The sequence below is a fragment of the Prorops nasuta genome, unplaced genomic scaffold, assembly GCF_024137725.1.
Source record: "Prorops nasuta isolate Cenicafe-Biocafe unplaced genomic scaffold, Cenicafe_Pnas_1.2 PNAS00006, whole genome shotgun sequence".
In the NCBI taxonomy this organism is placed as follows: domain Eukaryota; kingdom Metazoa; phylum Arthropoda; class Insecta; order Hymenoptera; family Bethylidae; genus Prorops; species Prorops nasuta.
The window spans coordinates 7,280,457-7,304,825 of NW_027116803.1; the positions used below are offsets into that span (position 1 = coordinate 7,280,457).

At 38.2% G+C, this 24,369-nt stretch overlaps 2 protein-coding genes across 2 annotated transcripts; both read right to left on the reverse strand.

The window, feature by feature from the left end:
- Nucleotides 1–268: 268 nt before the first annotated feature.
- On the reverse strand, nt 269–3,806 carry LOC136774488 (uncharacterized). The gene has a single exon (XM_066728816.1). It carries the CDS (start codon nt 3,438–3,440, stop codon nt 1,515–1,517), a length of 1,926 nt encoding a protein of 641 aa, XP_066584913.1. The 5' UTR covers nt 3,441–3,806; the 3' UTR covers nt 269–1,514.
- LOC136774487 (uncharacterized) lies at nt 3,674–24,126 on the reverse strand. Its single transcript, XM_066728815.1, has 14 exons — nt 23,715–24,126; nt 14,555–14,831; nt 11,828–11,925; nt 10,791–10,946; nt 8,091–8,216; nt 7,669–7,908; nt 7,445–7,573; nt 7,156–7,285; nt 6,475–6,597; nt 5,920–6,009; nt 5,714–5,837; nt 4,293–4,511; nt 4,098–4,189; nt 3,674–3,947 (listed from the first exon to the last, which is right to left on the reverse strand). Exons 2-14 carry the CDS (start codon nt 14,822–14,824, stop codon nt 3,807–3,809), a joined length of 1,938 nt encoding a protein of 645 aa, XP_066584912.1. The 5' UTR covers nt 14,825–14,831; nt 23,715–24,126; the 3' UTR covers nt 3,674–3,806.
- Between the last annotated feature and the right edge of the window lie 243 nt (nt 24,127–24,369).

A 24,369-nucleotide genomic window follows, 5' to 3' on the forward strand; every position in this document is an offset into this window, starting at 1 on the left:
TTTCATACAATCCACAATATAGGATAATTACTATTGAACAGAAATTGTTAACTCAAAAATTGAAATACATTAATAAAGTGTTTGTTTATCTTAATAAAAGCTATACTAGCGTATTTTGCAGCTAATTTGCTACAAGAATATGCATTTGACAGAAATCATAAAAATATTCTGCGTATTTTAAATTAACTTGTTTCTATCAGAAAAACCTGATATTAACGCAAATTGATAAACGTAGAGGTAAAAAGCATAAATAAAATGATATCTTATATTACTATTTAAAAAAGCTAGACCAGCCTATTTTTCAAATAATCTACTATAGAAATATGTGTTTAATAATAATTAAAAAACAATTTTAATTGGTTGACAAAATATTGATAAGAGAGCATGAGAAATGAAATAGGGTAAATGTATATTTTTAGAAAAAAGATATTTTCGAGGTACCTACTCCTTTAGATCCATTACTTTTTGTGATAACAGGAGTACCTCATGAAGGACACTGCAATGGGCTTGAACAGAGCAAAGACTGTATATTTTTTTTACTTTATAATCCTAATTTATTCTTGGAGCAAAAACAAATAATTATTTCGAAAAGTAACAAAGAAACAAGAAACGAACAAAACTTGTGCTACGTCATTCATTCTTGAGCACATCGCTGCTCTTACTACTGGCTGTTGAGGGTGAAAGGGAATTGGTATGGGAAAAGGGAATCTCTTTTGGAGAATGAAGTTAAGGAGCGTTTTTTTGGAAAGGAAAGAACCTGACAAAAAATATCTACCTTGATTAACGTCAAAAAATATTATTAGTAAAAATACTGAAATAATGATATATACAAATACTGAAGAAAAAACCTTAAAAAAAATAAATCTTTAACACAATTTTTGAATTTATAATATTTAATTCATTGAATAAGTCTAATATGAACAAAAAATTAATTTAAACTAAATACATTTAATTGTTCTGTCGTAAAGTAGAAATAAGAAAATAATGTCTGTTTACTAATCTTTCAAATTCATTTGAAGCGGGGCCTGGAGTCTTTTAGACCCCGTATATATGCAGGCATAAAGATTAATTATGTCAGAGGTCTTATTTTCTATATATATATATATATATAAACGTATTTTACCACATTAAAAATAATTTATTTCGGTTGCATTTTATATGTTTTAGGTTTTCTTTTTACAATAATCACTAAATACGATGCATATTTATACATATATTTATATTTATTTCTTACGCATACTGAAATAGTAATATTTTTTTTGTTCTCTTTGAGAGAAATATATTTCTGCGCAATGGAAGAAAAGAAAAAACGGAAATCACTAGTTTGCAAAGAATTTGTTAAATATTGTTTATCTTTCTCAATACACGATGAAGAAACGTCATTCTTATTATTACTTGTAAATACAGTTATAGAAAACATTCGTAATACTGCAAAAAACTGAGGCTAATCTTGGAAATTTGAAAAGAGTAAAAATTTGAAAGGTACGATAAAATTATTGGAGACCTTAAAATTTTTAGATGGACGTTGAATCATCGGAATCCACCATGTCCTCTTGGGTTGCATCATACATGGATTTTAGATCGTTCTTTGCCCAATTGGATTCGATAGAGACTTGGTATTTGTTTTGCTGGTTGCTATCGGAATCCACGATTCGTACGTAGGTTTCTTTAAGGTCGACGTTGGTGGCAGAGATCTTGGATAAAGGACTTCTCTCGCTGCTGCCCATGGATCTCGATCGAATTTTTTTCTCGGACATTTGTTTTTGCATCTCGAGGGACTCCAGTGAGATTTTCCTGCTATTTTTCCTCTTAACCTTGGAAAGCTCTTTCTCACCCTCGAAGAGATTTTGTCGAGCAAGTTTTCTACCATCATTCGCCAAGCACTTTTTCAGCCATTTTGAAGTTTCGCTGGTGTGCAGCACCTGAGTCTTCTTCGCGTGCTTCGGACTGGGCGCTAGAAAGATAGGCACATCCGTTTCAATGACAGTAGTGATGACCTGCTCGTTCTCGTCAAAGTTGCTCTCAAGGTACTTTTTGCGCGGCACGCTGCTCATTTTCCCCAGTATCGTCCCTTCATCCTTGGTATCATAGGTGTAAGAATAGTGTCGCTGAATGTGTTTCGGTTCTTCTATGAGGATATTCCGTGCCCTACGACGGTTCTCCTCCTCGTTGATCTCATTCTCCTCTTCCCTCCTGAGCCTTTCGAGGGCTTCGTCGACGGAGTACCTGGGCTTCCTCACGATCTCGTGGGCTCTGCCAGGGGAAAGAAGACTCTGCTTGAGATTACCGGTGATACTGTGCCTCTGTCTGGTCGGAGGATCCAGCAAACGACGCAGACTAGAGATCCTGATTTCCGGAACCGACATCCTCTCCCTGATGGGAAGCGGAGGGACAATGGCGGATGGTTTGTTGCCTACGACCAAACCGACCTTGCCGAGAACACCGGATAAACTGGAGGCGGCGGAGGATGTAGGCGCCGGAAAAGCGGCGGTACCAGCGGGTTTAGACTGGGGCGCTAATGTGGTGGTGGCTGTTTGTGCGAAGACCTGCGCAAACGGTGAAAGTATCTGGCGTTCGTCAGGTGGAAAGATCGGCGATGTGCTCGCCACGATAACGCTTCCCAAGCCAACTGCTGGGTTCCTGCCTTTCTTCGGGACGTTCACCGTTGTCGTAGTGGTCCCGTTGGTGGTAGCGGTAGTAATGGTACTGGTACCAGCTTCCTCTATCTTAGTCTGATGCTCGGAAATTGGAGAACTCGCGATCGGTAGTAGAACGGACTTGTTGCTCTCCCTCCTCAATTGGCTATCGAGACTGAATCTCTGCTTAGGCGTTCCCGCCATCAGTCTCAGATCATTCTGAGTCTCGAGTTCGGGAATGGAGAACCTGTCGCGATTGAACTTGCTGGTGGAACTATTGATGTCCTTGAGGTTCCTGTATCTGGAGGCTCCAAAGTCAAGTTGATAGAGCCGGTCGCGTTGGGTGATGGCTGTAGCCGGTGGAGGGCAGAATCTTTTATGCTTGAGTGGTGAGTGGAGGATGGTCGGCAGTTCCTTCGAAGCCGTGAGACAAGGTTGGGAGAGTCTCTGCTGGCCTCGCACAGGATAATAATCACCGGTTACCAGGGTTGGTTGCGAGAGACGTTCGCGTTTGGCTGGTATTTCATGCCTGAGGATTCTTCCTACATCCGGTTGGGAGAGTCTGGACGACGACCTCTCGGGGAAAGCTGGTGCTCCTCCTTCGCTTATCGCACTGGCTGCACTTCCAGCACTGCTGCACATCAAGGTGTGAACGTTCGGTGTCGAGAGTCTTTCTTCCTCGTTTATGCTGTTGTCACCGGAAGCTGCGGCCCTGAGGCTGCTGTAGGACAGCTTGGTACCACCGCGGTTCATCCCGAGGAAATTGATACCACTGAAGCTGGAGTTCAAGGTCGGTTGGGACATTCGAATCCTTCTATCGGAGGAGCCGCTAGTTTTCCTCTCGTAGGACACGAGGAGGGTTGGTAGGTTCGGTTGGGAGTAACGACTTCGTTGACTCGGCGAGTAACTAACAGGACAGGGAGTGGTGGACCTGGTACCGTCGTAGGTACCAACGGAGTCCTGCGACTCGACGCTCGATTGAGAGCGTGGCGCCACTTTCACCGGTGTTATGTGCAAATTTGGATGGGACAGTCGATTCTTTCGGAAGCCGGTTCCGGCCGCTGGAATTCTCTTCAGGTGATCTATCAGGTTCGGTTGAGACAGGCGGATGATGCACGGATTCGGCCGTCTGTTCAGGTACCAGAGATCCCTTCTGGAGTAAGGTTCGCATCAGAGAGTGCCCTCCTCTCTGAGTCGGCGCATAAATACTGGCCGAACGTCCTCGAAGAATGTCGGAACATCTAGTTCAGCTGCCCTTGCTATTCCTCCATCCTTGCACTCTAGCCAATATGTGTCCATCATTCCTTTGCCCTATATGATGCAAATCAGACGATTCACTGCTACTTGTACAATTTTTCTGCGTATATTATGACACTCGAATTATTTATTCTTATGTATACATGTACGATGAATTTTAAGGAGCACCAATATCAGATTTTTAAGAAAACAAACTCGTCCTACCTTGACGTCCACTAGGCCACGATGCTCCATTTTAAATCCACCCACTTCGTCCAAGGCTTTTTTCATCTCCAGACTAATATGGATTCTGAGGGCTGTACGATTCTTTCGTTAAAGCTTCTTTTACAGTGAGAGGTCTATATATGTGTATGTATATATAGACGTATAATTAGAGAGATAAGAGAGAAATGGAGATACCTTCGCCAGTGGATTCCATGCGACTGGCGGTATTTACCGTATCGCCGAAGAGACAATAACGTGGCATTTTGCTTCCTACTATTCCTGCCACGACCGGACCAGTGTGAGCCCCGCTTCGTATCTGAAGCCTTTCGCCCGGCCGCTTTGGGACTTGAAAAACCGACGAAGCTGCCAGCAGGTCGAGAGCCATCGTTGCTATTTCCGAAACGTGCTTATCACCTGGTTGAAGAGCATCAAACGCATTAAGAAAATATCGCTGAATGGAATTAAATTAATTGTGCTGACAGAGAACTATATATAGATATACTATATACATGTAGGGGAGACTGGAATCAATTGTAACATTCAAATTTGTGGCTCTATCTATTCAAGAAATTTAAAATGTGGTTCAGTACTTCTCTTCGATATTAATATAAGAAGCTGTAGTTTCAATAGTTTGTAGCTGCAAATCGTAAGACACTGTTTGTAGAAATGAGAAGATTGGTTTTCTGAACTCTTTTGTAAATATGTCACTTGCTCTTTAACTTTGAATTGCTCAGTTACTATTGTGCAAATGTTGACATTCGAAACATGAGTGGAATCATCATTTATTGGAGTAAATTTTTCAATGTCGAGCGATTTTTAAATATAAAATTACATTGACGAACTTTTATTACGTAATATTTTAGAATGAGAAGAGAGAGAGAGAGTTTCAATTGTAACAAATAAACTGGTGCCGTTTGTAAGGTGCTAATTGGATAAGGAAATGGTAGATGCTTTTATCGCGTCAACAATAATTCATTACATATTGCAATAAGTATCATTCTGATAAAGCAAACATTAAAATGTTACAAGAAATAAAATTGTTTTCTACAAAGAGAATATAATTTTTATAAAACGGTTAATCGTTGTTATTTTGTTAATTTACTGTAAATTTCGTTCCTTACTGTAATGTTAACCTTTAGATAACATACTCGGTTTACCGAAGCATCTTCAACTACTCTCGCGTCCATGCATACACTATGGGAATAACGTGTACGTAACAGTTGCTATCAATGTGTTAGAATTAAAATCCACTTAGTGTCGAATGTAACAAATTACACATGGTACTAAATCAATCGTTTGCACATACGGATTAATTAAAATATCAGCTCAATAAAAATAAATATGCAGTATAAGTATCATAATTTTTGTGAAATTTTTAACATCAGTAGGATCCTCGGAAAAAATGTGACTCTCGTTTTGTTAAAACTGACTCCGGTCTCTCCTAAGTGTATAAAATTCGCAATATGGATCGTGCAGTCGTACGAAATAAATAATCGCTGCGAAGCGGCTCTTTACGTTATTTTCAAATAGCAAACCCGAGAGATTTCGCTCCGCAGCATGGTCCAAGGATGCAGGGCACATTGGGGATCAAGACGGCGAGGGTCTGGTGCTTTTACCATTTCTAACTGGTAGGCCAGAAGCGACCATGTAGGAGTCGCCGATGGTTTCAACTTTGTAAACGTCGTAACACTCGATTCGGGCGTCGAACAACTTGTAAATCGAGTTGAGGAAGGTCACCACCTGTTGTTCAAAGAGAAACACGCATCCTTTAATCTGGACTCTCGAGGCGACTGTACTTTGTGAATTTCAAAATTATACTGACCTCGAGGGGAGAGTTCTCCGCTGCTATTTCGGTAAAACCTACGATATCGCTGAAGTAAACAGTAACAGCTTCGTAATACTCTGCGGGTACCTGATGGAGTTAGGACATTGTAGAAATTTTGCAATTGACTAAAATTCTCTCGTGTTATAGATCGAGTATCCCGATATAAATCACATTCGAGTAGAGTTTGGGTATGTGCTAGTGGTATAAAAACACGTTTATGTTTGTCTAGCTATGAAGCATACACGTGCATAGTTTTGGTTATTGGATATGGGATAGGACCAGACAGAGCACTATATGGTCTCGTGTGTGCAGTATACGAATATTCCTGCTAGCCGTGGAATACTCAATCTACACATGCATGTGGTAGAGGAGATTATAGTAGCAGCCGGATGCAAACCATGGAATTTCCGGAACTCCCCAATTCGCTTGAAATCTTAATCAAGCACCGCTACCATTATCCCTATACTATCGTGGCTTATGTATATATATATATATATATATATACAGTGATGTTTGATAAATTATACCGAGCGTTGAAAGGATCAAAAATACCTGCTGAGTTTGCTTTAATTGCTGTGCAACGCTGGGTGGTAACATCTGAAATAATAGAGAGTCGCTCTTCTTCTTTTCCTTCTTCAATTCTCGAGCTTTCTCCGCCAGATTGGACGCATAGATCTGAAAGCAACGAGAGTGCATTTGTATCAAGAGTAATCAGCATTTTTCCCAACGAGCATAGGTAGGAGGGTAATAATCCTAATATTCATTGTTCTATCAAAGTTGGTTACTTAATAAAGTCGAATGGAGTTGGATAAGCGAATTCGAGAACTGCAGATGTTATAATACGATATGATAGATGGAGGAGATCAAATAACATTTGACCCAGTCCCTGTGGCTGGTTTTATTAATAGGGCGAGGGGCAGAAGGAAACTATGGAACGGTGGAAGGAGAATTATGTCATCGAATTGTAATCCAATTGAAGGTAAATTGAGTCTGAAGCGCGCGGGATATTCTTTTTATTGGGAGTAATGGCGCTCGCATATCGATGTCTGCAAGATTCCGCGGAGAACAAAAGCCAGAAAAGCTCACGAAAATTTCTTCCACGCGAGGTAGTCGAGACAAAATAAGCTCGCAAATCGCCCACCTTAAGATAATTCCATTACCGTTCCTTCACTCCTCTTCTATTTAACCATCGAGACACGAATAAACTTTCTTTGATAAATAAAAGATACCAACCTGTATGGTTCCCACTGCGGTGCGAACAAGCATAATAATAACTGGAGATATAAGCAAAACAATGGCAAGTATAGCTATACCAGCAACTTCTTTGTTCGTGGCGTCCTTCAGATTCTTGTTCACGTATTCCCTGCAAAAATACGTGCAAGCACATAAATATCGATCTTTCGAAAGTTTGCCCGTGTGGACACATCAATCTGGATCACGAATTTCAGCAGAGTATTTCGCTCCGTGCAACGTTATTTATTTCCTGAGAAATTTATGATTCTGATTTTCGAAGAGTAATTACTTTATCATGTGACGCAGTTCTCGTTGAAGCTTTCGTAGCTCGTCTATGTAGGTGGCCATAGAGTCGAAGTAAGCAATGGCATCATCCACGCTTATCATTCGTTTTTGGTTTTTCAAGATCTCGTCTCGCCTGTGGGAATTATATATTAGAAATGTGAGAGGAACGGTTTAGTAAGGATCATATTGGATTATATCAACTAAGCTATACGGTCGAGATTTCAATACCTGGATTTAATTCTATCGTAATCAGGCATGCTACGCGTAAGCTCCGCGTATAATCGTTTCAGTGTTGGAACGTAGGTGAGAGAACCGTTTAGCAAATCATAGCCCAATGCCTCGTGTCGTACGTAACTGATGTAATTATCATTTGGAAGTGTTCCTCGACCAAAATAATTGATCCCGTAAACCGAGGCAATTCCCAAGCTTTCTATACTCCTTAGTAGATTCTTGAAAGCTATGAGGTATCTGAGAAAAAAATCCTGATTCTTAAGAATGATTTTGCAATTTTTATCAACGTGAATTATTATATGGCTCGTTGAAGGGACTCATTAAAGGATTGACACTTGATTAATACTTCTCGAATAAGAAGAAATAGATACTCTTTTTCGAGAGTGTGAAAATTGTTGACTCTCTTGTAACGAACTCACCTCCAAACGCCACTGTTATCGGTCTCTTTGATCTGATTCGTCAGATGATCCAACATTGCAGCGTTTACACTCGTGTACCAAGCCATTACTTCAGCAATGCTGCTCCCTTCCGAATAGATTTTCTTTCTACGAATTAAACAATTGATCGATTGGCTATATATACATAAAATAGACATATAATTGTATTTTGTACAGTTTTCGTATATCAGCATGACGTATTGAACTTGGAGTTTACACGTGTCCATCGATAATAACCCTAATGAGCAGACCTTCGGAGTTACAAGGGGAAACTGATCCAGGTGACACGAAAGTGTGAGATATCGAACGTGTTTTAACCAAAGAGAGGGTCTAAAAATATAGCTCACTGCTCCAAATGAGCGGTCACCCGCTCATGTGTGGTAACCTCATCATCCATCGTTCATATCATCGAAGGCAAACATGGAAAGCTTTTTCGATTCGGCGCTGGAATTTACACCCCTACGCAAAATTTTCGACGTAAGCTTTAACGTTAAATCTTTGCCTCTGTGAGCTTGAAAAATATTGAACGCCTAATACAAATGAAAGTTGATTGAAAGGACACTTTAAAATTCTAAAGATTTTAGGACAAACGCAGCTGCTTTTAATATTTTTGATAGATGAAAAGTTTGATGACAGTATTGTGTTTTAATTGTTTTTATAGATTTTTTTTTGTCTATTTTTAAAACTCAAGGCTATATACACAGGGAGGAAGAGGCAAACACGATGGCGTTTAGAATTTCATTATCGACACAAGGACCTGTTAGTCTGCAAATATACGTAACGCAGGAGCTTATTTCTCAAGGTTGGAATATTCCAGGATTGTTGGCTGTCCGCCATCGGTTCATTTCGATGTAGAAATCCACTTGTTATATAAGGATCTTTCATAAAGATTTATACCCATTAAAAATTGAACGAATCTTTAATCATTTATAGCTCCTGACAACACTAAAAATGCCACGTGTATGTTCTTCCAAAATTTCATCAGTGTCACATTAATGATCAACTAAGAAATTGATGTATAATAAATATGTTTATAATAAAAACTGCTAATTATGTACATCATGAGTCTTCTAATAATTTTGCACATCATCCTTTATGTCGATACTCTATTGTACTATCGATTTATTGGACGTACGCGCGAGTAATAAAAAATTCCTCGTCGTTTTTACTTTCGCGGAATGATAAACGTGCTTCCTATAAATACTCCTTGATATATATATATATATATGATGCATTTGATTCGTGTGTGTTTTATATTCACGTAAACTAATTTCTATAGTTGCCATGGGTTAAAGCAAATTTCAATCTCACGAGTAGATGATTTTTTCAATTATTTAAAATACAACACAGGATTTGGAATTCCGGAAGTTATATAGACATAAACTATTTATTTACCAGTGTTCTGTGAAATAAACTGAAATGGAGAAATAAATTAAAGGCAAAGAGTCGTTTCCATTCACTTCTCTGATACGTTGCACGATGACATTTTATGTAGTTCAACTTGTCCCCTACATTTCATTTCTCTAGATATTCATATTTTATCCAAACGTCAAATTAATTACGATCCGTCACGCAACGACATTAAATACTATCTAATCCGCGAGTAATTTTATCAGGCCAATAATTACACTTCGTGCTTTCATATACGAGCTATATACGATTAAAAAATATTCACCCCTTACAATTAGCCCAGGAAAAAAGAAACGTGAAGATTCCATTAGTCGAATGAATTGTTTATTGTTTTCGATAGGTCAGTCACAAATATTGCCAGCTATTTTTCTACAATTCTTTCTAGAATCATTAAACTATTTCCTCGTGAATAAAAAAACACTTCCAGAAAGGAACGGAGTAAAGCTAAGCGTAGAGAAAACAAGAAAAGGCTTAATAAGCTCCCATATCGATGTTTCAGCGAATAAATACTCGATCGTGTTATTGTAGATTAATTAGTTTATATACGAATACCGGTCAATTAGTTTTATTGCGTAATTTTTGTAGCAAGTTCTGCGAGATTGCCATACAACTTTGGCATTAGTTGATCAATTATATAGCTAACGCTAGTTTGGTACAAAAGCTCGTTCCAACTAATTGGGGTAGTTGTTAATTAATTCGTGAATATGTCCATTGAGATTGCGCGAAACTTATATTTGTAGCCGGACAAAGTCGAAGACCTCAAAATTATTGACGAGCGAACGAATCCATTATCGGGCTTGCGGAGAGAAATTCAACAAGCGCAAAAGCAGCTATGCAGACTTCGCATTCCCAATGGACCAAAAGAATATCCAAAAGGTAGATATGCAAATTGAATTAGATTTTTCCAGTTTTTCCATCATTTTCAAACAGAGTGATGACCGTGGCGACAAATAAATGATGGAGTTAGTGCGGTGGTAGTGAGAAAGAGGGAGGGGGGGGGGGGGGGCTCCCAATTTATTTGGGGCTAAAAATTCAACAAGGTTACACGATTCCCGATGGCCCGCATTGAGAATCTGCTTTTTTCATGAATCTATTTAAAAAGTAATTCGTCGAGGGACGCTTATAATTAGCCTGGCCATAAATTTTTGATTCGAGCTTGCCAACTCGTTTCTCTTAATGACGTCACAAACAATGCCCAGTGACGTCATAGCACACAAACGAGGAAGTCGCAGCATCGTGCTACATTTCGCCCTTCGAGCCCGCGCGCGTTACCTGAAATCCTCCAAGCGTGCTTGGAAAGCTTCCTTGCTGAGTATGTCATTCTTCTGGGCCTTTTCTTCGTCGTCCCTCGGAACGGAGACCAACGGCCACGTGGTCATGTTGTTGAGTGCCTGATCCGTTATGGCAAATCTCTGCGTCAGGTTCGATCTGGAAAGGCAAATAAAACCCATTGGAACACGTTGTACTGAATCCTCGAGGTAAAAAAGGATGTGATCATATCGCGTTTCTCGCTTCGGTGATTGAGGATTGATAAAATGAAATTAGACGTACTGGTAGGCTGAATAAAACTCAATCTCGCCGGACGATAAGGTGGGAGAGGTGAAAATGCGAGAAATTGCGGATAGGCGAGAAATCGCTGATCTCGAATCAATTGAAACGAAATCCTATCGTAAGGTGGAAGGAAGAAAAAGAGAGCCCCATTGAGGGGAAGAAGTTAAATTGATTAAGCGAGAGAGTTTTTCTGCTGCTCGAGTATTCCGTGTACATTGTTGCTTTGCAAAAGGAAGCTAGGCTTCGGGAGGATCGTATTGGTTCTTCATTAGGAGAACCGTCCGACCCATCTGTTTTCATTGGTCGATAAGTTAAAGGGTTCGTTCCAGTGGCTAAAATGCCTTGCTACCAGACCCTGGGTCACGTTTACACGGAAGATCAGCGAGTTTAACAGATCGCATCCAAATTATAAAGCTCGCTTTACCACGCTGCGAGCTGCGTACTTTGAAATAATTATTGCATAACGCACATGGAAATCACTCTTATTTCCGATCATCAATTTATACAACACTCTCAAGATACCTCATTTCTGATTTCTCAATTAGCATGAACAAATGGACAAAGAATAATTTTGCAATTGAAAATTATGATACTTTCATTCGAATTATTGGGATAGGAAGAATGTTCAGCTCGAACGAATAACGAATCACTGCGCAGTGATATTATAGAGTTAAATTTGGCGTAAATCACCAAATTGCAACGAGATGAATAAAATCTATGAAAGTTGGGTCAATCGAGTTTTGGAAAACATCAGTTACCGTAAAGTGCTGCCATTTGTGTAGATGAAAAAAGCCACCTCGGACCTCTCCAGCTGCATTCGTGTCACCACTTTGCCCAAATCTGTTGCTATTGTTACCTGAAATTAAATCGTAATTAAATTAGTTCCAATAATTAATATGACAATGCAATTTATTAACGTGAGATGAAAATGCTTGGAAATTTAAATGTTGATGGCTTTTTTTACTCGTCTCTTTTATTTTGCTTCACCAACGTTTTTCTATTTACAAAGGAAACTGAAGAGCGAAGAAAAAGTAGACAGGCTATAATGACTCTGTGTCATTCCAGTATCCGAAGCAACTTCCGGCAGGAGATAGGACTAATTGTGTGAAGCACCGAGATAAAGTGGACAGAATAGAGTGGCGTGTACTTGGAAGTTTAAACCAAGTACCTACTTGTATTTCCAAGTACCTTAATGGCCTTCGTTGGAATGTTTCAATCCTTCTTTTCAAAAGTCTTCAGAATTTTGCACAAAAGGAAATGAATACGAGGTTCCTGATATCATATACTATATCAGTATAAACACCCGTGAATTAAGAATAATTAAATGCAATTCTTTGTAAAAATATTTAAGATCCACTACTGTGTTTACGATTATTTATAATTATCAAATTTTATTTCACATAAAAGCACCTCATTTTCGAATGAAATCACAGAGATTTGACTTTTACGATTGTTTTAATTATTACGCTGTGTGCAAAGGGGAAACAAATAACGATGAAATTAATTAATGACTTTTCATTGTAGAAATATTAAATGTTTATGACAGACTCAAATGTAGTCTGATGGGAAAAGGACAATGAGATCATTTAAACGAGGTTTACACGTTTCTTATAAATTTTAATTATGACACACAGGATGAAGCTATATATATGAATTGCTTGGACAGGTAAAGCCTTGGAGAATGGCAAATAAAAGTGCCATCGAACACATATATTTCTACCCACTGTAAATATTAGCCAATGGTCAAAGCCTCTTTTCTTTTCCAATTTTCATTGGAGAATAATAGTTGAACCAACGGTACCTATATAGTATACCTAGGTCAAGGCCACTATTACTATATACACATGATCTACATCAACCTTATCCTCTTTCAATATTATTTTAAAGCTTTCCATGCACCATTTCTGAAAGCACTTTAAAGTTAGAGGCAAAGGGAAGAGAAATCCAGCATTTTCACATGAGAAATCATTATAGCACGGGGTGTTTATCGATCGTCTAATACTTCATGAATCGATATTCAATTTCCCATCACAGCCTTTGTACAGTGATCCAAATGTAATTACGACCATGTTACAACAAACCTCTAACAAAGGATATACCACTGTAACTATAGTTATGAGAATCGCCACGTCCTATAGGATTACTCGAATATCGAATGCACGTTTTCCGCTTGTAAATAAACAAAATCACGTTTTGCCTGCTCGAAAGAACAAAGCTTCCACCGAAGCTCTGGTGAAAGACACCAAAGTATAATATTTGTTCGCGCCTATAACAATCGCAGTAATTTTCTGTCAAGTACGTGATGTCAACAAGAGCCACACCAACGAAATTTTACATTATTTCCTGACTCTATATATAGAATTTCTTTTTTCAATTAAAACTCCAAACCATAGAGTGGAAAGAATTCTCGCGAAAAAAGTGATAAAATAATCAAACTGACGTGCGAACAATACCTACTATATCAGTTGATAATTAGTAATTGGATAGACGCTTGTGAGAATTTGATGAGTGTGTTGCGACAGTTTTACGAGGATTTTCTAGCTCACCGCGACAATTCGCAGATTTCGTGCCACTTTCATCAGAGCTCTCATGAGCTCGATCCCGTAATCGCATTTAATCCAAATCGTCTCTTTCGAAGCCGCGCGCGATATCCGAACTCTCTCCAATCTTTTATCAGGAAAGTGCATTTTCGCGTATCCCTGGCAAATAAAGCTTTAAACGAACATCCATCAGAAAAAGTACACGCGTTACGTTCTCCATTTCATAAACAAGTAATAAATCCAGTTTAAAAGTCTACCTATAACTTCGTGCTAATCTCCATTTTACATAACTCTCAAAAACAGAGTGTCTCAATTCTTCGGTTAGAATGAAATTTCGTGCAATTGGAATTTTTTGATAAAACGAGTCATCTCTTCAACATTTTTTAGCAATGAAACGAAATGATAATAGTGTCCAGTGGTGTACATATATATATATATATATATATATATATCGTTGAAGAGAGGATCGAGCGTGCACTTGAATAAAGGTGTGGTGCATTTACTCGTCTCCTCTCCCTTTGCACTATAATCAATCCTCCTTGAATTATACCAACATTATCTAATTGACTGTGTTTTTTCTTTGTTTGTCTGTTTCTTAAATTTATCTTACCCTGTCAGTCCCATCACTATTTCAATATTTCGACAAGTGAGTGTAATTCCATTGATCGATTCGTTGCAACAAGATAAACGATCTTACGTCAGCCATCAGTGATTAAATTTGACAAAGTCTATTCGTTGCTTCGTAGCTTGAATGCATTTTGGCGAAGAATCAATGGACTATTCTGGTCTTGTGCGGAGAGCAAACTAGAGCAAATATTTATAATAAAGAGGAGGGAGAAAGAAGAAAAATGTGGACAGAGCAAAAACAAGTGAAAAATAAATTTAAATAATTGCAGAAAAGAAACAAAAGTCCACGTGCTATATATATAAATTTAACGACTTTACCTGAGTCTCGATCTCAGAAACTTCCTGGCGGTATATAAGAATCTCGTGAAGCGTAGTGGCCGTTTGGATGATCAACGCTAGAATTGGAATGAAGGGCAGTGCGAGCAACTGCAGCAATTGGAGACGACGACCCGTTTTCCTCGCAGGATCGGTTGCTCGTGCCCAGCAGGATTTTTTTCTTCTGGACTTTGCAGCCGCCGTCATATCCTCCGACGAGAGGCTCCGAATCGAGCCTGCTTCCGTCACGCAGGACCCGTTGCGCGGTGCCATATCGCAACTACTTGCATCCAATCAAAGAGGTTTTAATGACATACTTGATATATTTTGTTCGTTCCTCCATTCTTTTTGGTGTTAATGTGCAAACGATACTATGGACTTTATTAACAATCTTTTTCTCTACATACAGGGTCCATCAGATAATTCGTATCAATAGGCGGAAGTACTTGCTTCCAGCTTCGTAGTAGGGACTGAGAGCGTGATTGGCCGAAGAGAGAGAGAGAGAGAGAGAGAGAGAGGGACAAGGAACTACTGAATGGGGAAAGAGAGCAATGCTGCTCGTGTTGCTTCTCTGTCTCTCTTAGTAGCTTCTCTTTTTGAAACACAAATTGATCAAATTCATTGACTGCTAGAAAGAGAAGCAAATAGAAGCGAGCGAGAGGCAGAGATCAGTCAATGAATTTTATCAATCTGCGTTTGAAAAATATAGTCTATTAAGAGTGACAGAGAAGCGATATGAGTAGCTTTGCTCTCTCTCTCTCTCTCTCTCTTTCTCCGAGGCTTATTGCACGCTTAGCCCCCTGTACAGGGCTTGGAGTGGGGGAAAGTCTCCGCCTCTTGATACGAATTTTCCGACAGACCCTGTAGTATTAGCCAAATGTGTATTTAAAATTGTTATAAACATTAATGGATAGAGAGGGGGTGCAGCGTGCCTGTAAGCTCAAAATAAACACGACTTATATCAAATATAGACTTTAGGCCCTATAAAAAACATTGTCATGTATAAAGTTATTCGAGACTGGGTTTCATTAGAACTTTTTGTGCAGTGGCACGTAAAATGTACGTGTGTACACTTATAATGTTAATAATGTGGTGTTTGATGGTAGCATCAAGCCCGGAACGATGCGTATTTTACTGTTTAATAATTCATTGGAACCTTGAAATGCATCAGCTGTACAATTATATAGAGAGGAGATGCAGCAGCGGGACGACTGCAGAAATTCTCATTGGCGGGGCTAATAATGATCTGTCACATCAGGGCGCACTTCATCACCTCCATCGACAACAAATTTCTGGCTCATGATATGCCCATGAATAATGCACTTTTATAATTAACACCAGACTATATATGGAATTGTTGCAAAACGTGCTGGAAAATTCAATATTTTCAGGACGAAATTTTATCGAGAGTCTCGCTGCGAATTTAACTCGAACGAGACTGAACAAAGCGGTCCATTTCTACTAGAACCGAGCCTGACCCTCGCGAGTCGCGCGATTTTGCCTCTCGTGAGTCTGAACGAGACGGTCGATTTCTACTTGCTCTTGCAGTGATTCTCGTACACGAACTACTATTATAATTATATGCAAAATATAAACACAATTCAATAAATTCTTAATAGACAAATCAAACATTTCTTAAAAAAAAGAATTAAAGAAAGCATAAGATAAAAAAGTAATATTTTCTGGAATACAAACTGCTGGCAAGAGTTTGGTATATGAGACTGAATAAAGCATTCCATTTCTACTGGCTTTTCGTATTGAAAAGAAAGAACAATAACTCCACTTCGGACCACGAGATTGTTCAGCACAACAATACACAGAGATTTATCAAGCCCCAATAACTCATTAAAAACAGGATGTAATCAAACTTTGTAATTTGCAAAATTGTTTAGCTGTGGTACTGCGATTAGCTGTCATTTTTATCAATGATACTAATAGTATTGCACGTTTGATTTATAGTAGAGCGAGTCTATTTGGAATAATGCTGCCCCTTTTGAATTGTTGAGGGTATGATTTCGATTTATCAATGGAATTGATGGTTCCTTGATGGAAGCCAGATGACGTATTGCGAGGGATGAATAAGTTATATGGGTGGAAGGATTCTTTGAGTCTTTGATGCGTTTCGATTTGAACCTAATTAAAAGTCAGAGGAAGATCGAACGACGTCACACTATTTCTTGAATAGTACTTGATTGTACGTTATACACGACCATGGAAAGATTAGTAGCCTGGGCTTCCAGTCCCTTCCCAGGGTAGTGGCTAGCTTCGAACTACCGTTTGCCCTGGAATCTCACCAATCAAACGCCTGCAGTACAGAAGTGGAATCTCACACCCCTCCCCCCTTATTCCATGAAAAACTGGAAAATTTCTATGACTCATGAACAATTTTTTACATTGGATAAACAGCTGCCATGACGAGTAAATCAAAACTTTTCTTGGAACTTGGCAATTAGGTTTTATGGGAGCGTAGTTAAAATTTGGTTGACAATTTAATCATTTTGAGGGAGAGAGAAATGAAGCTTTATCGCGAATAATAAAGTTTAAACCATATTATTGATGCCACGAACATAGAAACTGAGAAGAACAATGAATGCCTATCTCGCAAGAATTATCATACTAGATCAATAAAGGGAAACGCGTCTTATGTACCAGTGAAGATTTGAAGGCTTTCATTGTTAAAGCAAGAGTCGTGGAGAGTAACGCCTCTAGTTTTGACATATCTGTATATAGCTATAACAAAGCAACCCTCTTGATCATGGGTCGTGCCCTGTTCTTGTTTCTCGGATACACGAAACAATGAACTTTAACCCAATGCCCAACTCAATTTCGACAATGAAAATCTTCCTGGTGCACTTTAATAACGCGATGATTTTTTTCTTTACCCAAAAATGAGTATTGTCTCATCATGCTTCAAAGCGTTCTTATCATTTTACAGGTGTCAAGTTGGTACAATTTTATTCCACTCTTATGAATTTTATAGAATTTTTAATGAATAATTTTAACGAGGCGTCATATTATTTTATTATTATATTCTCTTTTGTTAAATTGGGGCATACTGCGCTGCTTAGTTTTCAGTGTTAAAAAAAAAGTGGGAGATTAAAAGAAGTAAATGGATGAAACTGTGTCTCTTTGTTACATTTTGAACTAGCGATGCCTGAAATTCTACTTTAAAGGAATATCTTCTTCCTTCCTATATACAATTTTCAACGTAGCATTTTTTATGCTTCTCTTGCTGAATTATAAGTATGAGATGAATTAGATTTTGAACGAAGCAGTAGTAGATGGAATATGAATCCCTTTTAGTTTAACTCGCCAACTCTTATTATTATTATCTGCAGCTATAAGGTCCACTTGTAGAAAGAAAGTGAAGCGCAATATATTTATATGGAATTATTTCCAATTGGGAAAAAAAAGAATTAACTCCATGGCAAAGATTTGATTTCTCCCGCGTGATTCACACGTTTCACGTTCGAATAATTCAACTACTATGTAATTCCTTGTTCCAATTTAAGTTTTAAACTGGTCGTCACGTGAAGTAAGAAATGGCAGGAGAAGAAATAAAATGTGTCCTCGAAAACATCGATCGGTGCTCTAATGCCAAAATTTTGCAAAACTTTTTACAACGAGGACTCGCCCAGCATTGATATAGTTTCTTTTTACTCCACGATTGGTACTTTGTACACATTTGTGAATTTATCGCCGTGACATCTGTCTCTATATCTTATTTTTCTTCGTACAAAAAGGCAAATAAAAAAAAAAAAAAAAAATAAAGAGGACTGTAACTAAACGGGATGAAACTCGAGTAAATTATAATATAAATTGGAGAGGAATAAATCGAAAATACGACAGGCTTTTTCAGGGATAAAACTGACAGATCGACGAGGATATCGATCAACCATATATAGATCATCGATCTATATCCGAGGTAATAGAAAAGTGATTTACTGAGAAGGACAAATTCTCATTGATAAAGTAGATAAGAGAAAAAGAGGAATATCGAGTGTGATCGATGGGAACAATAATTTCCATATTGTTAATGGATGATGGGGATGTTTCGTTTGTTTTGTTTAGGCGAGTATGGATCTTTATTGGGATCCAATTGCTTAATCGCGTAATGCAACAAACGCGAACAAGCGTGTCTACTGAAGGCAGCACGTATTGCAATTAAGTTCTCTACCGCTAGTGCTACCCACCCCATTTTCCATCCCTTTCTGCTTCGCCCTTCCTCCCTCTTTCTATACTTTGCCCACTGCAGACTGAAGCGCACATTACGTTACTCCCATGCATCCTATTTAAACTTCCTATGAAATTATAATAATACGATTTTCCAGCATCAAAACATTTTTATACTCCCCCCTTAAAAATAAACTCGATTCACCAATTATTTCTTACATAAGCTCTTAAGAACAGTAATTTTCTCCTTTAATTTAACGTTAACACGTGAGATTATTTTTACTCGCGCCTTGCACCTTGGAGTTAATTGTGTATACTGTCTACCAGTTTCTACTTAAATTAATTTTATCACAAAGTAAGTAAAAAGAATGGCTTGCATAGGCCGAACAGTAGATAATACTTTTATCCGATATTCCATGTAAGTTGTTTGGCTCGTCGATATTTATCGTTGAAACACTTTTCATTTTAATTAATTCTATCCATTCAATTAAGGACGTTTACTCTTTACAATGATAGAATATTCTCTATGTAGCTTCATTTATAAGTGAGACCTATTAACATTCGTATAGATATTTCGTCGCTTCATTCAAGTCAATTAAACTTTGAATTATATTAAATTTACGTATTAACCTCACCTCTCATTTACTAAATATATATAGTTTCCAGTTCAAAGGATGACTTCAATTTAAGTAAACTCTACTGATAGTATTGAAATGAAGCTGTATCGGTGGATGCGTTTCTTTCATTGTGTCGGTAGAAAAATATTTATTTCCAAGGAAAATAGTCACTAAAAATATTACGAGACGTTAAAAAGAATAATGAAGAGTATTTTGTGTACAAATTTCAAAATAGAAAAACATTATTTATTTAAAACAAATCTGATTTTTCAATGTCTATAACAGCAATTGAAATTAGAAAAGCAGAACAATGTGCACGAGTATGTAAAGGAAAAGAATAAATTCCAGTGAATTTGTAAAGCTCATAATTTTAATCCTTTTCATAGTCCTTATTTCTATTGCACACGTACCCGAATAACTCTATGAACATAAGCCTTTAATCCAGCATTATTCTCATCCTCCATTCAATTGCAATAATTCCTTGTGAAACCAGAAGATACTAAACTTCTTCAGTGCTAACTAATCTCTTAATTATTCATTCTTAATTCTTTTCCCAGTTTGTGTGTTCCCTATTCCAAAGTTAAAACCTCAGCAAATCGCCAACCGTGTTACCATGAAAAAATAATGTTTTAGCTTTGCCCGGTTTTTGAAGTCGAAGAAACTGTTGTTAAAGAAAAAAATTCTTGCGAGGTAAATTAAAACGAAGAAGAGGAAAGAATAGAATAATAGAAGAATAATCAGGTCAATGGGAACGAGATGGAACGTAGAATGATATTTTGTCAGGAAGCGAATTGCAGGGAGGCGGGATAGCAGGATGCGACAGAATAATAGCGCTGTGCGTAGGAGAAAACCATGAATTTTCACTAATTCGATTAGTCTGAAGGTGAAAAAATACTTACTCGTTTTGTACGGTGATCGAGTATCGTCTCAATTTTTCCTGCTCACTTCTCTCTCTTTTTATATATTTATTTTACTACCCCCTCCTACTCTATGTATATATTTCTTTCTCGCAAGATCTCTTTTTCCGATTCGACGTTTTCAGGCCTCAATACGAACAGTGTGAAGCCAGACGTATTAACTCATAGAAGAAGCTTCTCTCTCTCTCTCTCTCTCTCTCTCTCTCTCTCTCTCTCATGTCCATTCAGACTCGCGACAAAAGTACGAGCAAGGGGTAGGGGGGTTACCATAAATCCATCTCAATGGTAACCTCCACAAATAATATAGCAGCTGCAATCTTAATATTTACAGCGCCTCGTTTGCGTATCCGTTTAAATTGAAGACATCGTTTTAGTCTCTTCATTTTTCTCTCGACCCACCTCTCTCTGTCTCTCTCTCTCTCTCTCTTTCCCTATCTCTTCTTTTCTCCCTTCTGGATTTGTCCTAAATTCTATCGTCGCCCACTTTCGCCTTATGCCGATACGTCTCCCGTTCCTCGCTTTACTTTATTTGCCCTTTCTCATACCTTTTCGTCAATTTTACAACTTCGTAATGCTCCGATTAATCTTCCCTTCAATATGCTTCAACCAATCAAATAAAACAAATCTCTAGCAGAGATTGTTTTTTTTTCCCTTCAAAATAATCCAATTTTAGTACAGCCAGTTATTGCTGTTATTCTGCTAAATTTCATTTCACGATCCGTCCAAAACTTCGTCTGGTTCGTATTCCACTAATCGAGCAGGTAATTTCGATCTTGAAGAACGAGGTATTCGCATATCCTCTTTAATGTTTAATTATACTGCAATTTTAATTCTTAACTACATTGACATTTCTATCGGTTATATTAAAATCTGACTTTCCGTTTATTTTGACTTGCAGGATTTGTAGGGAAAAATACGGAGGAAGCAGTTTGAAAATTGTAACTGAAAAATTTGTTTATCTATGAATTGTCGTTTTATTTCACTGATAATTCAATTGTGTTCGAGGATCAAGTGTAAAAGTCCCTTAAGCCTGATGTTCTGATATAAAACTCAGTGGGGCTTGAAAGACAAGCCTTTATCGAGTGAAACAGTAACTATCGATCTTGAGCATTCTTCTGGAAACTGCTATTTATATCGCAAACATTAATTTCACGATAAATAATGCGAACTACGCGAGATTGGGCTGCCAAATGTATTTAAGTCCGTCGCATCATTTCTCGTTACATATATATACATATGTATGAAAGTTGGTATTTTCTATGGCACAACTGCACCGTTCAATTCTTATCAAATTATTCCCTTTAATCAATCCATGCTACCCCACTCTTCCGTCAATAATCGACTGTTTACTTAAAACTCGTGAAAAGCAATAGGGGAAAAAACACAATTAATTGTTTTATAAGGAAACTTTGCAAGAGTTTTTCTATCATGAACGATAAATACATTCATTTTTTTCTCGTAATTCCAGAAGCATCCTGCTCTCCAAGGATTCTTAACAAATTACTTGGAATAAAATTTCTTGGAAATCAAGAGAAGAATGGAGCTTAAATGAAGTGGGGAAAGTGCACATCGCAGTATTACCTGGCAAGTGCGTTAATCATTTTTTAAAAGAGAATTTTCTGATAAAAACTAATTTAATTACAGTGGAAAGTTAGCTCTTCATATTTTTTTCTAATAAAATTTAATTTAATTTCTATCGAATCTCGCTGCATTTTAGCCAAAGGAAACAAAATGAACGCGCCTTGCTCCATGCAACTGCGCATTTGCTCCACTTCACCTTAATTTTTGTTTAAAGAAACCTTGAAAGTTTTTCGATAACGAGCGATAAATATATTCGTTTTGTCTGGTAATTCAATAGGTGTTTCGATTCACAAGGGTATAAAATTTCTTCGCAAGGTTAACGTAAATTCTGGAAAACTTTTCACTCTGCTAGCTGATACGTTTGCTTGTTCACGGACCATTGCAGTTTCATCGCTAACAGGCCTTCTAGATCGAGCACGATCTAAGTAGGGGACCAATTGAAACTGTCACCAGTATACGTTACGTGTGCTTGGACTGAATACGTGTATTCTACTCTTTTCCGACTATTTAGTTAATGCGATTAATTCTGCAAAAGAAACTTGAAAAATTCTTTACCTACTTTCTTTCCAGTTTACCTAATTTCTTATAAAATCACTGAAAAATGCCAGAAACTCCTGGAATTGAGTAAAACCTAAATTGAATTATACTCGCATATTTTTCCACTTATAAATCACTGTTAAAGTTTATTTTTCTTGCGAGAGAGAGAGAGAGAGAGAGAGGGAGAGGAGGGGGAGGGGGTAGAGAATAGTTAACAAATTGTCAAGTCGTTGATATAAGAACATATCAAAGGTCCTATATTTAAATTTCTATCGACACCGACAGATTTATGGTACACGTAAAAATTTAGAATGATATATAAATATACAGGCACGATAAAACGATAAGATTGCGGAGTATGTGATAAAGTTGGAAGAAACTCCAAGCTGGCAAATAATACAGTCGTGCATCGTTCAAGGATGTCACGATGTACGAGCTTAAAAGTTCAAAACATCCTGTTAGTCGTAAAGTTTTGCGGGACCGGAAGTTGCCCACCTATATGATCATATAGAAGTGGTGAAAGGGGAAAGAGAAGTTAAAGAATTGAGGAACTATGTTTGAAAATGTTCGAATCAAAAGATAGTCGAAGCTGTCGAATAAACATAGTTTCCTTGATATTACAACTCCCCCATTTCTCCAAAATCCTTGACGAATACAAACTTTATTCCCCCTTAATTATCTCCACACTATACTAGATAATAATCAAAAATAAAATTTAAAAGCATTAATCGAATCTAATCAAAAAGTTTGAGAAAATTTCAACAAAGACAATTATTGATTGGTGAAAGAGGGCGAATGGAGGCAACTAGCACTTGACAAAATGTGCAACAGGCAATATTTACCGATTAAATTTGCACGAGTGCACCGAACTCTTTACATATACCATAAACCAAAAATCTAAATACAAAGCAACAGAAAAAAATGACCCAACATCACAAATGAAACAATTGAAAATATTTTTTCAGAGCACGTACAAAAAAAAGCAGGGGAAAAACTTTTGACGCTTGAATTGGATAAATTACCCATAGAATATTTTTGGAATAGATGATTGCAGGGGTGTGGTATAATCAGGCGCACAAATAAAGAATAATTTCTTTTCATCTAATTCGGGGGAGACCGAGGAGGAAGAGCTGAGCAAGTAAGATTATTCTCACAGCGTGATATTGAAAAGGGGGAAGAAATAATATCAGGGCTTTTTTTTCATCGAGCATGCACGAAAAGGCCAAGTAAAGAAATGGGTTGAGAAATATCGTTATTACACGTGGTAAAAAGGGGGGGGGGGTGGTGGTAGGGAAGAAATTTACAGTAACGGATAATAAGACGCTTATTGTTTCTTACACGTAACCGGTGAATACGAGGCACGTGGTTGAAATCCCAAACGATCTCTAAATCCCTCTCTCCTTATCCTCTTAAATATTTCTCTCCCGATTCTTTCACCAGTGGTCACAGTAGATATAAAATTCCGCGAGAAATGAATCGTTCGATGATTAATTGTCAAACGACTCTCGTCGTTTGCCTTTGATGAATGAACCTGTGTCGAGCTATAGTTGATGATTGTTATATATATAATACCTTCACGGGGGTGCACGTGGAATCGCGCGCGGGCCCATTCGATGCTCGGTGGAAAAAGTTGCTCGCTTTCGACGCGTTTTCCGCGCGTTATTTTCTACAGGGGCTGGTTGTTCGTTCGGTTGTGTGCTCGGGACAGTCGGGAGCAAACAGGTGTTCCCGCGTGGAAGGCGCGAGCACGTACTGGCGGCCAGCAAGCAGCACTGAACGGTGCAACCAACGGAGAAACAACGGCGGAGAGCAAAACGGAGAAGCGGAGTAATCGAAAGACAGAGGAGAGAGCGACGGACGACGGTGTTGGCAAGCGCAAACCAAACTTGCTCAGTCCTGTCCAATGCGCATCCACGACAACCGCGCACACCATTCCATCCCTCTTCTCGTGCCCCTCTATACACCCATACACCTGCCCCTATTTTCCCTTACC